Source organism: Magallana gigas, chromosome 8 (genome assembly GCF_963853765.1).
Source record: "Magallana gigas chromosome 8, xbMagGiga1.1, whole genome shotgun sequence".
Lineage (NCBI taxonomy): Eukaryota > Metazoa > Mollusca > Bivalvia > Ostreida > Ostreidae > Magallana > Magallana gigas.
Genome location: NC_088860.1, coordinates 29,344,381 through 29,357,671, shown reverse-complemented (window position 1 = coordinate 29,357,671; position 13,291 = coordinate 29,344,381). Strand labels below are relative to the sequence as shown.

The following is a 13,291-nucleotide window of genomic DNA, read 5'->3' as shown; positions in this document are numbered from 1 at the left end:
TGAATTAATTTCTTATGACGTTTCATAACCTAACTTACTGGACTGATGAATAAACTTAACTGAAAATGTTGTCACATGATATGTTAAATAGCTATATTTCAAATCAATGTATTGGCAGGCATTATAAAAAAAACAACAAAATTAATATCTACAAAATCAAAGAAAGATGATTTTCTGCTGCAATAATTTTTAAAGAACAACGATAATGCTTTTATTCTCATAAAAATAATGTGTCAGAACTATGGAAACTGTTTAAAGAACACCGTTTTTATTTACTGGTGTTCGAAAAAATATCAAAAATTTATGCAAATTTTATGCAATTCATCGTTTAAGAAGAGGCACCAGAAAGTAGTTACATCATATTATCCTTTTTGCAAGACGTCTCAAATGATCAACCAAAATTTCAGCGTCAATCGTAGAATTATAAACAAGATACATAGCTTGGTTTGAGTCATGTTTTTGTTCACATGAGTTTATTTAACCTAAGATTTTTAAACTTGGTATTTCCTATTCTGCATAGCTGCATTTTTAAAAGATATAAACGAACTAAAGCATGACCTCAGCTCTCATTGTGCGCAAAGCTATGTATCTTGTTATAACTCGAAGCTGGTTAGTAAATAGTAAATTGTAAATAATTGAAACAAAAGAAAAAATGCACTAAAACAAAAAAAAAGAACACATTTATTTTTCATCATACATACACTTATATTTCTAGTGTAGAAAATAATCTCCGTTTATACTGAAAATGCTGAGCATCTCAACAAAATATGTTGCATTAATCAACCATTACTTAGAGATCGTACCGAATTACATGTGCATGTACCAATAGAATGAATATTATTTTAGAGTATGTTGTTAGTGCATCAAAATTTTGATAATTTTGCGCAAGTATATGTAAACTATCGGCTGTCTGATTAACCGAAGTCTATTTTTGATTCGATACGTAAAAATTCCAAAATAATTCCCCTCAAATTTAAAAAAAAGGAAACGAAACAAAAATCAAAACAAGCTTAAACCACAGTCACATGAAAAATGTTAACGCATTGAAATATTTAATATCAATTTATTTACTTCACAAAAACGGCACAAATATATTTTGGATGTTTCAAATATACCCTTCGCACGAAAACTGTTGCAAAACAAGCAAAATAATCTTTGTCAGTTTGACCCGTTATCATGTGTCCAAAATGGCTGCTTAGAGCAAAGCACCTGGTTTTCGATATATGAAATATCGAGCCCGAAGTTAAACTGGTTGACCCCATTCTCTCTGTCTTATATTTATTTTCGTAAATTACTCAAATTTGAAATAGAAATAGTCAATAATTTTTGCAATTTATACTTTCCTTATCATAAGGATTATTTTTGTTAAAGTACGTTGAATTTGACTCAGTAGTCCTTGAGAAGAAAATTTTTTTAAATGTGCCCCCCCCCCCTTTCTCTACAGTTTCGAGGTTTTCTCCGCTCTCAATAAAGATCCGTCTTTCATTTCTGCATTTTATATTTATCTTACCAAAAGAATGCTTTGTGCAAAATTTAGTTTAAATTGGCCGAGTGGTTTTAGAGAAAAAGTTTAAAATTTGAAAGTTTATAGACGGACAGACGACGGACGAAATGTGATCAGAAAAACTCACTTGAGCTTTTAGCTCAGGCGAGCTTATAAAAAAGAGATGGATACAGAACAGGATACATTTAACATCTAACTGAATTAAAGCTACAATGATTAAGTAACGGAATAATCCCCTAATCCATCAAAGGGGCGCTCTTATGTGACAGTCATTTTTCAAGTCACTGCGTTTAAAATTCAGACCTTATGTCTGCAGCACCTTATAAAGAAGCACCTGTTTTAAATTTTATCCGGTCATAAAAAGCTGCGGATTTATCTTTCTTTCTTTTTTAAAGTAAAGCTATGATGTTATAATGTAATTTTTAAACTATATATATTAAAATTTAATATTCCGAGGACTATCCCCCGAGGTATTGACCTCCCCCTTCTTACAAGTCTGAACTAAGCTGTGGTCTTTGTACTTGATCACCTCGTACAAATTATGTCTTTGTATTGTGCAATAGTCATTTATTCAGGGGATCTTCTCAGCGAACACATTTTGTCTGAATCAGAAGTTTCATTTAATGTCTTATTCGTAAAACGTAAAAGTTAGTTCTCATATATAATTACTTTTAACTTGAAAATTTGTAAAGGACATTTAATGTATTCATAATTGTGATTTTTGAAAATTTTTCAGATTGAGTTCATTTCAAAAGAAGATGAGTGATGCACATGCCATCTCACAACTATATCCTGGTTCTCAAGAATGTTAGTAAATCATCTTTCGAACACTTGACTTAAGTGTATTTAAGAAATAAAATGCACCAAAACATTACCGACGGAGATTCAAGTGGAATTTTGAAGAATGTATCAACTTCGGACGGAGCATTAGTTTGGACCGAGGAAAAAACGAACAGCTTTGTTCCGTGCAAAGTGAAACTTGACGAAATTAATCTGTACATCATTATAGGAGTTGAATCTTTACTTCTATGTGTGTTTATTGCTACGACGTTTTATCTCTATTTCAATAGAACAACGGACATCGACATAGATCAAATTGAAAGCAAAGTAAGCAATTCTGGGGCCACAGAAGAAGGCGTTCATTATTTGAATCCATCGGAACCTCAGCTAATGCACTACGAAACTGTTATAACCGCCAGTCGTCGGTCTTCTATTAACTCCGAGAATCCTTATGAAATAATAGTGAACAACCGAAGTGCTGACGTGAGAAGTCTAGAGAGCAATAATAACATTTTGAACAGAAGTTACGAGAATATCACCGAAGGGGAAGACATTTACAAACAGACGGGAGTGCCATCATCTTTTATTATTGACTGCAAAAAGTTGGAATCAGTGCCTGTTATTATCGATGGATGTACTGAGGTTTTCTGAAAACGACAATCGTGCTTTGTTCTGTGTGATGTATTGATCTGTAAAAATTCGTCACACGTCCTGTAAACTACTTTAAAGGAATTATTATGTTGAAAAGCAAATCTGGTAGTTTATTGAAATGCTGATTGTTTTAAAGTAATGTGTTAATGAATAAAATTGTCTTATGACAATATATTTTTTAATGGTTAAGAGTGAAAAAAAAATCTGTATAACGACTAATATTTTCACACACATACACACACAAGCGCGCGCGCGCGCGCGTGTGTGTGTCTTGTATATATTTTGCTTTTCATAATGTCAAATTGATTACCATGGATGAATATCAAAACCATGTACTATGGAAAGAGGAATTCGTCAGGGCTGTCTAGGCTCTTCCTTGTTATTCATATTTGTACTAGAAATATTACCTATTCAAATAAGGAATGATAATGAGATAAGAGGACTTAGTCTACCCTTTCGAAGACATAATACAACTGATGAAAGTATAAAAATCATTCAACATGCCGATATATGCACAGGATTGATAAAATACACTGAATCATCAACAAAGATACTAAAAACAGTTTTATGTTAGTGGCACATTAATTAAATATGAAGAGTGGATATTCGATGCAGTTCTTTTAAAAATCATATCAACATTCATTTAAGCACTTTTAATGCCATTGTAAAAAAATGCAATTTTGGCAGTTTATATTGCTTTAAGGGTGCTTTGTGCCATGTTTGGTTGATATTGGTTCAGTGGTTCTGTAGGAAATGTTAAATTGTGAAAAGTTGACAGACAGACGGACAACATACAAAATGTGATCAGAATAGCTCACTTAAGCTTTCAGCTTTAAACTCCGAAAAATCGCCACATACATGTACCTTTACACCTGATCATGATCCTCTCCCCTTAAGGCAAAACGAGCTACAAGTTTGTAATATCTCACTTCAGTGATAAAATCATTTACGGTTGATAAACTTCTGTTGTGAAGATTTTGTGAGATAAGCCATAAGAACATAAATTGAAGCAAATTTACAGTGTCGGCATTCTGTACAAAAATTACGTAGCAATATATATGTATATTTCATTGTGCAGAATGATTTATTCCTAGAAAAATTACGATTTGTTCAAACTTGTTAATTGTAAATATTTTGATACGAGCATTCTTATTATATAATAGCACATTTCCTCTGAAAAATATAGAGGATACTGAAAATACCAGTTTTCAAATTAATAAGAAAATAAAATAAAACCAACAGACTTAAATGCAAAAAGAACAGACATCAACATAAAACTAGCGATGTACAAAAATAAACAAGTGGCGTGTTTGAGCAGCACTATGCGTGGTACCTGTTGATTTTACTTACTTTTTAATAAAATTCTGATTGATATTATATACACTGTAGATACATTTGGTTGTAAAAAGATCAATATATACTCTGCATTTACGGTCAATTATGATACTATTTACGATTGTTAAATCTAAACTGATGATCATGTTAAAATGTATTTTTCTGCTTCCATTATTGTCAAATAATGAATTTTCTTGGTTGGTGTATGTAAGAGAATTAAAATATGATAAATTGTTAATTTAGCTGTACATTTACTAGATGTGCGTAAATACAAAATTATAAACATTGCAGTTTTGATGTATTGGCGGATGTAACAACAAAGTTCACAATATGTCATAATGTAAATTAGGTAATCACACCTAACAAGAAAATTTACAATATGACAATTTCAATTTACTGGGGAGTGTCAATACAAAATTCACACCCATCAATTCAGAAAAAAACCCAACAACAACAACAAAACTAGTAAATAAATAAGGTAACCGTATATACATGTACCAATATTCTTATTATAAACATATTTTTTTTAATATAAATACATGTATCAGACAAAACAGCGATTATTTGCGAACATTCACTTGAAAAAAGTAGTCGCATATTTTAAGGGTTGATGAGTTCAGTCGAGACCTAATCATAAGAATATATTTAATGTTTTCGAAAGACTGTTCATTTAGGATAAAGGTCGCTCATGTAAACATGTGTATATAATTGTATTATAAAGATATATTTAAATAGAGGCCAACAAGCCTAAACGGTCACCTGACTATCACAGCCTAAACATAGCTTCTTTTTTTTTTTTTTTTTTTTTTTTTTTTAGATTTTTCAAATTATATGCATATAACTAAGTTTCATTCTGGAGTAAAATAAAGTCTCAAATATAATAATGACCACCACTTTCCTACCTGAAATCTTACAACAAAGAATACATGGCAAATAATTGTTCTATGTTTATATGTTTTCATAGATAAACAAAAGGTGCCTGGTATACAAATTTTTTTTATTAAAAAAAACTGCCCCCATCCCATTCCCAGAGGCCAGACAGACACTTTCTCCCTTAGGACATTTATTAAAAACAAAACCTACTGATAAGTTACTTTCATATAGTTTTACCTGTTCAGTTTACCATTGATTCAGTAACACCATCTGGCATTTATTCAAAAATATTGTACACATACCACACTTCAGTATTACTTTTAACAAGTCTGGTATTTATTTTAAAAACTTTAAAGATTTGTTTTAAATGAATAAAAAAAACCTGTTTAACGTTTTTAATTTCTGAACTTCTTTAAAATTACATCATTTTACAATAATTATTAAATATGAATAAGCAAGGCAAGATAACTCTATTAATTTCTTGCAAAATTTGATATAAAGCTTTATTTGTTCTCTTTTATAAATACATATGTACATTTTTTTTTAAATTTAAAATAGCTTAATAAAATAATTAATATTTTTTAAGATAATATACACATTGTATTGAAAGAACTAATCGAACTATAGTTTTGTCAGGTATCTCATATTTACTGCATCGAATTAAGACTAAAATGTAATATTAAGCACTTTAATCGACTTTGATTAAAATTGCATCGAATCATTTCTTATTTTTAAAGTATTATATATTTTTCTTTTGTTTCATTTCGAGTCACCAATGGCTGGTGGTTAACATCAGTCTTCTTGTTAATGGTTGACTATTTATTTAGGTAAACTCTGTAAGTTGTAAATAAAGATGTTTACTGCTTTATTTTCCAAGAAAATATACCAAGCATTTACAATTAAATTCGATCACAGATTCTTCTCCATGCCTTAAGAATTACATCAAATACACATATATATACCCTCGTTGTTAAAAGCTCGTTCATGTTTGCGTAGTAATTTTTTAAAAACCACTCTTTGCTGTAATGACGGTTATACTTTTTTCGGGTACATGTAGATCTCATGTATTGCGTATTATGCGTTTGATTCTCGGCACTACAATTTTGTTGCCTGACGTTAGGCATATCAAAGGATTAAAAGTTGCCTTCTCCGAAACACTGCGGGGAGTGGGAGCAAGCAATATCAAGATGTTTCATAAAAAAGATAAATCGATGCATGTTTAATGTGTCAACATTTACATTCACAATTGCACCGTATACAACCTCTAACGCGGGGGAGTCGACAAAATGTTTTGGGGAGTCCATTCCAGCGTATGGGGAGGAGGCGGGAGGAATTTAGGTCACACCTTTTGTAGGTATTTATACCAAGTACATGGAGAGAGAGAGAGAGAGAGAGAGAGAGAGAGAGAGAGAGAGAGAGAGAGAGAGGGAGAGAGAGATTATTTTTTAATGGGTTATAATGCTGAAAGTAATGTTTAAGCTTTCAGAGGTCATGGTTGGACATTGCATTCCTTTCAGTGCATTTTGTTTTTGCTTTTAAGGGTGTATGTCTGTTCTCTAATCTAATGGAACACATTTAAGAGAAGGTATTTAGCATCTTTTTAATACTTTTTGATACTTAGATTATCCCGGGGGCATTGTGTGTTGGTGACACATTCTTCACAGTAAAGAATTCATTGAATGTACAACTACGGTAATTGGAGTAAATTTTTCAAGTGAGATAAAATTATTAATAACAACACTCTTAAAATGTAATGAAATTATGTTGTTGTAGCTAGTTATATTGACAATTTAAGAATGGATTTGTGATTTTTTTTAATAATACAGCTAAAATACTTTTATCTCAAGAACTATTTTTCTTCTTTAAAACAATTATAATCAAATTCGATTTCAGTTATTCAATTCATCACAATTTAAAAAAAAAACCATCCATAGAAGAGCATAGTAATTCAAAGTAATGCCATGTAATGCCAGCATTACACTAGATTTTGGAAAGTAATACATTACATTACCATTACTTATAATGCTAATATTATGGCATTACACATTACAAGCATTACTTTGAAAACCTGTAATGCATTACTATTACATTTAGCATTACCCCAAGCCTGGTCCGAGTGCTCTAATAGTCTCAACGACTACTGGCACTGTACCAGTTATCGGCTAAAATTTAACGTTTTCCTTTCGTAATTCCTCATTTTTTGATATTTTTGGATAAAACTTGACATACTTTAAAAAGTGAACTCCTTATTTATCAATCTGTTAGTTTATATCATTATTTAGAACCCAAAATATTTTTTTTTGTGCTTTTTAGCGCGCCCCGATTTTGCCGAGTTTTTACGATCTACTTTACCAGTTATCGGCTTTGTGATAATAACATAGTAAAGTCCGCGTTCATGTCGATTTTATACTCTGCTAAATATAGTTTGAATTATGCCCCTTGTGGGGTCAGACTAAAGTAGTCGAGGTCATGATACATTATAAACAAAACTCATAAAATTATTCGTTTATTATCAGACGGTAACACCAAATCGATTCCTATTCAAAGCATAATTATGCAATCAGGCGTTCAATTGGGCTATGAATCTGTCGGAAATTTGTGAATTCCTTTTGTTCATACATGTTAAATGTATTGATTTTATATGTGAAATCAAAGAAGGGATATAATAACGTATCACAAAGAGGTAATATTCTATTTTTAACTTATTACGTCACTTCCCTCACTGCTGAAAGTGCAAAGATGTAAACTCAGCGGTAAACAATGATCGTTTAAGCTCATATATAAAACATATTCAAGAAAGTGTTCAAGCAAATTTACTTTTCTTTATTCGAAAAAGACGACTGAATTAAAAATTCTTGGATTGTTACGTGCTTTAAACCCGAACTCTCAGTTTAGCCGATAACTGGTCTTGGCCGATAACTGGTACAGTACCAGTACTGTTATTGTGTTATTACTACTATTGTTTGGACAAAATAAATAACATACAAACAATTTCTGTAAAATTTGACTTTATCTAAATAAATGAATGAAATGGTTTTAATTATTTATAAAGATATTTGAGCAACAAACACAAAGTTGTTATGCACATTTAATACTCGTATTTTATATTTAATTTCGTATTTTGTTTAATTTTATTTTTCAGAAAAAGATTTAATTTAAAAAAGAAAATGCATTTATTAAAATGGTATTTCGATCCCTCCATTTCTTAAGAAAATACACATTTACGCGACCTATTGACACGAACTATGTGTGAATGTATTTATGAACGTTTATAACCGTTTTAATTAACTACTAGGGTTGTATCATTAACTACTTTTAAATGCATTGTTTAGCTGATCAAAGAACTATATACAATAAGGTCTAATTTCTTCCTCCGTGTTTTATAAATTTGAGAAAAACATCATATCATAAATATGTTTTGATAAAACATAAAAATGAATATGCTTGCTACAGAAATCAAAAGGTTTTCAAGATCGATCATTCCTCATGTTTCTATGACGTCACATTAATTGGCCATTTCCCGCATTTTCTCAAAACATGAAAATTTCATCAGTTTTTCATCATATTCAAGAGTGGGAGATATAGAGCGCACTGTTGCTCCAAAACCATTTTTACATATGTTATTGTTCATATCATTTTGCATATCATATTAAAAAATAGTGTTGGAGCAAGCAGGAGCTCGATGTTTCCTATTACAACACAAAGTACTAAAGAACTGACAGGAGTTGATTTTGTCCATGTTTATTTATTTTAAAATCAATGATATATATGTTATTTTGCATGACAAGTACATGTAATAACATGTAATTTCTAATTTGAATTACGCACATTTTTATAATATGAACTGTTGGACTTTTTGGAGAAGAATGTCGAGAAACCCCCATATGAATCATGTTAAATTATATTTAAAGATAAAATTAATTCAATCAAACTATGTATCAGTAATAAAAATATTTCTCGAAAATTGTATGGATCCAATTAAAGGAGCATGGTCACGATTTTGGTCAAATTTTATTTTTCTATTTTTATTATTTGCAATGCTTTAGGAATGCATTTCTAATGATCAAATGAAATTTGGGTGTCAGTCACTTGAGTTTTAAGCAAAATACAGGGCTCACAATTCTTCGTCATGTAAACAAGGCTCGTGCCCTGTTTTTGTTTACATAAGTTCAATATACTAGTAAAAAATCGTTTTAAAGCTGGTTTGTCTATCTTATTATTCATTTAAAGCATAAATAAACAGTTTCTAACGATTAACACATTTATTTTAGGTCTAAAACTGGAATTTTCACTTAAACATTCGAAATCTAAACAAACGCTTTGTTTACATAACGAAGAATTGTAAGCTTTGTAACTCGCTTGTAACTCATCAAATGACTCTCAAATTTTGGTTGCCTATTTAAAATGCTTTACTGAACCATTATAAAAATCAAATTCGAAAAAATAATTTTTGACCAAAATCGCGACCATGCCCCTTTAATATTAAACTCTAGTCTCGTTCAACCAAACGCTCGGCTGACATCGTAAATCTCCGACAAGGATTTACGGAGACAGCCGAGCGTCAATTTGAACGAGACTATATTAAACTCTGGCGTAGGAATACATACGACTACAAAAAATTATTTAATTTGTTTGTACCATTTAAAATCTGACTATTTTTAAGGTATTTGTAAATAAGTTTCCTTAAAAACAATGCTTTAGCATACATTACATCGAATTTATCAATAATTTTCAAGAACGAAGTCTTGTCAGCAGCAATGATTTGTGCTGAGGTCCAAACACTGTTTCACTTTTGGTTTGTTCTGAGTATCTGCATAGGTGAGTTGATTAAAATCAACTCCCAAAAATGACAGGAAATACCCAAATTTTTTTTTTTTATAAAATACGTACTTTTTGTGAACTGAGCATATTATTAACATTTCATATTTTTTTATGACCTCGATTAGACAATTTATCTTTATAAACCTGAACTACATGTAGATATATATAACCTATTCTTTAGCAAATTTCTAAAGCTCTATTTATAATTCTGAATTTGGGGGGATAAAACACTTTATCCTACACATACATGTAGTTCTTTTTAAAATTATCTTAAGAGATGTAAAGATTTTTATATCTTTCATTATTCTTTTAATTGGTAATTATGATGTTGAATTTGATTTTTTTTCTTTATCCTACACATACATGTAGTTCTTTTTAAAATTATCTTAAGAGAATTAAAGATTTTCATATCTTTCATTAGTCTTTTAATTTGTAATTATGATGTTGAATTTGATTTTTTTTTCTTGAGTGATTCTATTAATGCTACTTGTACATGTACATCGAGTGCACGGGTTGCACTGACTTGCAGGGGATGGGCTCAAACTTCCAAGTAAATGTCACTTTAGTTATCATTATCATGGTAATTTTTACATAGAAGGAAAATGGACTTTCCTTCTGTGTAACGTTTTGACAGTTATAGTAATTGTTTTTGTAACTGTTTTTTAATATCTTTTTCTGCAACCGGAAATTGCCTAATAAACATACCCCTATTTTTCATGAACATTTTAGAACTATTCTGAAATGGGTTTGTTAAGTCTACTCTGCTTATTATCAACAAAAATTGGTGTTACATATTGCTTTTCTTCATAGAGATTCATTAAAACATTTAAAAAAAAAATATTCTGGTCTGGCAATTTATTCAAACACATTTGGTTTCTTTGTTCTTTGTTCTTTGTTCCAAAAGTTTTTTTAAAATGGCATAGTGGTTCTGAATGTGTTCAAAATGTAAAAAAAACCTGGAGGTATGGAGAAGACAAAAACGTTTAAAGTTACAACTATTTAAACAAAAACAGAAACAACGAGTACGTTATACTGTATTACATATTAAGAAAATCATAATAAATTTGTAGTCTAAAGCACTGGAATTCATGTTTCAATTTGAAAAAACCCATGGAAAATAACCTTGAATACTTGTCTTTATTTCTGAGGATTATATTAACAAACATTTTTTTCTATCTGAAAACGCAGCGATGAAAAATAAAAGAAGATACAGCTATCACTCCTAAAGCTGTCACAATTCTTTTCACTGAACTCTCAGAATTACTTTCATCGTTAGATGTACATAATTTCTTGTTCGAAACTTCTCTGTTTGAAACATCACTTTTACACTCTGCCTTCTGGTATGTGCAGTCCGATTTGTTTTCATCTCTCTTTATTAACCGTATGTTTTGCGGTAGCGCCGTTTTAATCTGATTATCAATTGAAGGCTGCAAGATTTGGTTTTCAAATGAACTCTCAGGAGTCATTCGTTTGGACCATTCTAAATGTTTAAATTCTTCAATATGACTAAGCTCATCTAAAATATCTAATCTTTCAATATTCTGCAGAGCATCTACAAGTTGACATAACGTGAAATTGTATCTTGTCTGAAGATCTCTGTATAGTTTTTGAACGTGGCCTCCGTCTTTGTCTGTATATGCTTCCAAACTGTCCACCTGTTCCACTGTATAACCTGTAAATAAGACGCAAATTTGAAATAAAGGAAGTTCATATATAATTGATGTCAATCGAACAATTTTATAGAATATTTTATAAAGAATTATAAGAGTAGCATAAACCACAGTATGAACTTTTTGCACTTTAAACTTATTCAATGAGTTTTCTGCCTTTTATAATTAAGAATAAATTATTTTTACAAGATATACATGTACAAGTTATAAATTTTAATCTTGTATTTTAAACTGGAGGTACTGTTCAAAAGCTTGTTACCGCTCCCCCCCCCACCCCCACCGCTAAGAAAATATAATAACTCGAGTATTTCTCTATTGGAAAACAATGGGTGCATCATTTCTCTTTGACCTTATACTTGCACAAAACTCAGGGTCTGGATATATTTTCTAGTCTCAGGCAATCTCTGTGTCAAGTTTTTGCTTCTAACATTTACCATTACAAAATATAGTCTAATAAGGAATTATGTATTATTTGACAATGACCTTTAAGGTCAGACGACACGTTCCTCGAGAATCTTTTTTGTATCTCCTCGTAATAAAGAGTTCCAATAAGAAATATTAATTTTATAATTACTTTAAAAATGATCAAAATTTACTTAAATTTGGTTATATGTGTACATGGTCGAGTGGTTAGAACCGTGGTCACTCACTGCCAAAAGCGTATATGTTCTAGAGGTCGTGAGTTCAAATCCCCGCCCCGGCGGAGATATAGTTCTAATTTACTGAATTTCGCTGTGCTGTAGATGTATTTATTTTCATATCAGCAATTCAAGTGTATTTTCAAGAAGATTATATAGGAAATTGCATACTATAGTATTTTGCAGAAATGCCAGGTCAGGTACCCTAATTTTTTGCATGAAAGCTGTCAAAGTAGTAGTAAACCATTAACAAATTCCTGGAAAAAGTTATCATAAATTGAGGAACGTGTCGTCTAACCTTAACTTGCACAATATTGTGTGAAGTAGAAACTCCCAATGTTTCTAAATAAGATAGAAATAGATTGGACACGAATTATGAACTTTTCCTCTCAGTGACCTTGAACTTGCCCAAATGACCCGATGTCATGATCATGAAACAACCTTAGGTTATAAGCAATTTTTTTGTAAAGTAAAGACTCTACTGTTTCTCCTTAAGAAAGATATTGATTGGACACGAATTATGGAATTTTCCTCCAAATTACCTTGAACTTGACTACATGACTTGTTTATTTAATCAGTTAAAATCATTTCTCACCCTCAGGTCATATGCAATCTCTGTGTGGAGTAGGAACTCTATAAGAAAAATAAAGACCATAAACTAATTACTAACTTTTTCCTTCAAGTGACCTTGAACTTGCCCAAATGACCTTAGGTCAAAATCATGACACACCCTCTGGTCATAAGCAATTTTTGTGTGAAGTAGGAATTTCCTATAAAAGATATGGACTGGATACGATTGCACAGACAGACAGACTGACTGACGGACAAGGTGATTCCTATATATCCCCAAACTTTGTTTGCGGGGGTATGAAAAGAAAAGGCTTATCCCATTTTTTTTACAAAGAGATTTGCTAAAAAAAAATTGTACTTAGAAGATATGTCTCCCGTAGACATCAGTGTTAATTTCAAAAGGCGATAATTTTCTTATTACTTTTTTTTTTTTTTTTTAGAAATTATAA

At 30.9% G+C, this 13,291-nt stretch overlaps 2 protein-coding genes across 3 annotated transcripts in view; one reads left to right on the top strand and one right to left on the bottom strand.

Annotated features, from left to right (window-relative positions):
- LOC105337501 (palmitoyltransferase ZDHHC16) overlaps positions 1-3,088 on the top strand; it is a 41,993-nt gene extending 38,905 nt beyond the window's left edge. Inside the window, exon 10 of the mRNA XM_066069067.1 lies at positions 2,241-3,088. The gene's annotated coding sequence lies outside the window, so the exon portion shown is untranslated. The remainder of the gene's footprint in view (positions 1-2,240) is intronic.
- Positions 3,089-11,082: 7,994 nt separating this feature from the next.
- LOC105337492 (uncharacterized) overlaps positions 11,083-13,291 on the bottom strand; it is a 29,788-nt gene continuing 27,579 nt past the window's right edge. Inside the window, exons 5-6 of one of the 2 annotated variants that reach the window (XM_011442220.4) lie at positions 12,868-12,905; positions 11,083-11,636 (exon numbers count right to left, since the gene is read on the bottom strand). In XM_011442220.4, coding sequence (XP_011440522.3) covers positions 11,517-11,636; positions 12,868-12,905 — 158 coding nt within the window. In that variant the 3' untranslated portion in view covers positions 11,083-11,516. The remainder of the gene's footprint in view (positions 11,637-12,867; positions 12,906-13,291) is intronic. The other variant, XM_011442217.4, reaches the window with a different exon arrangement.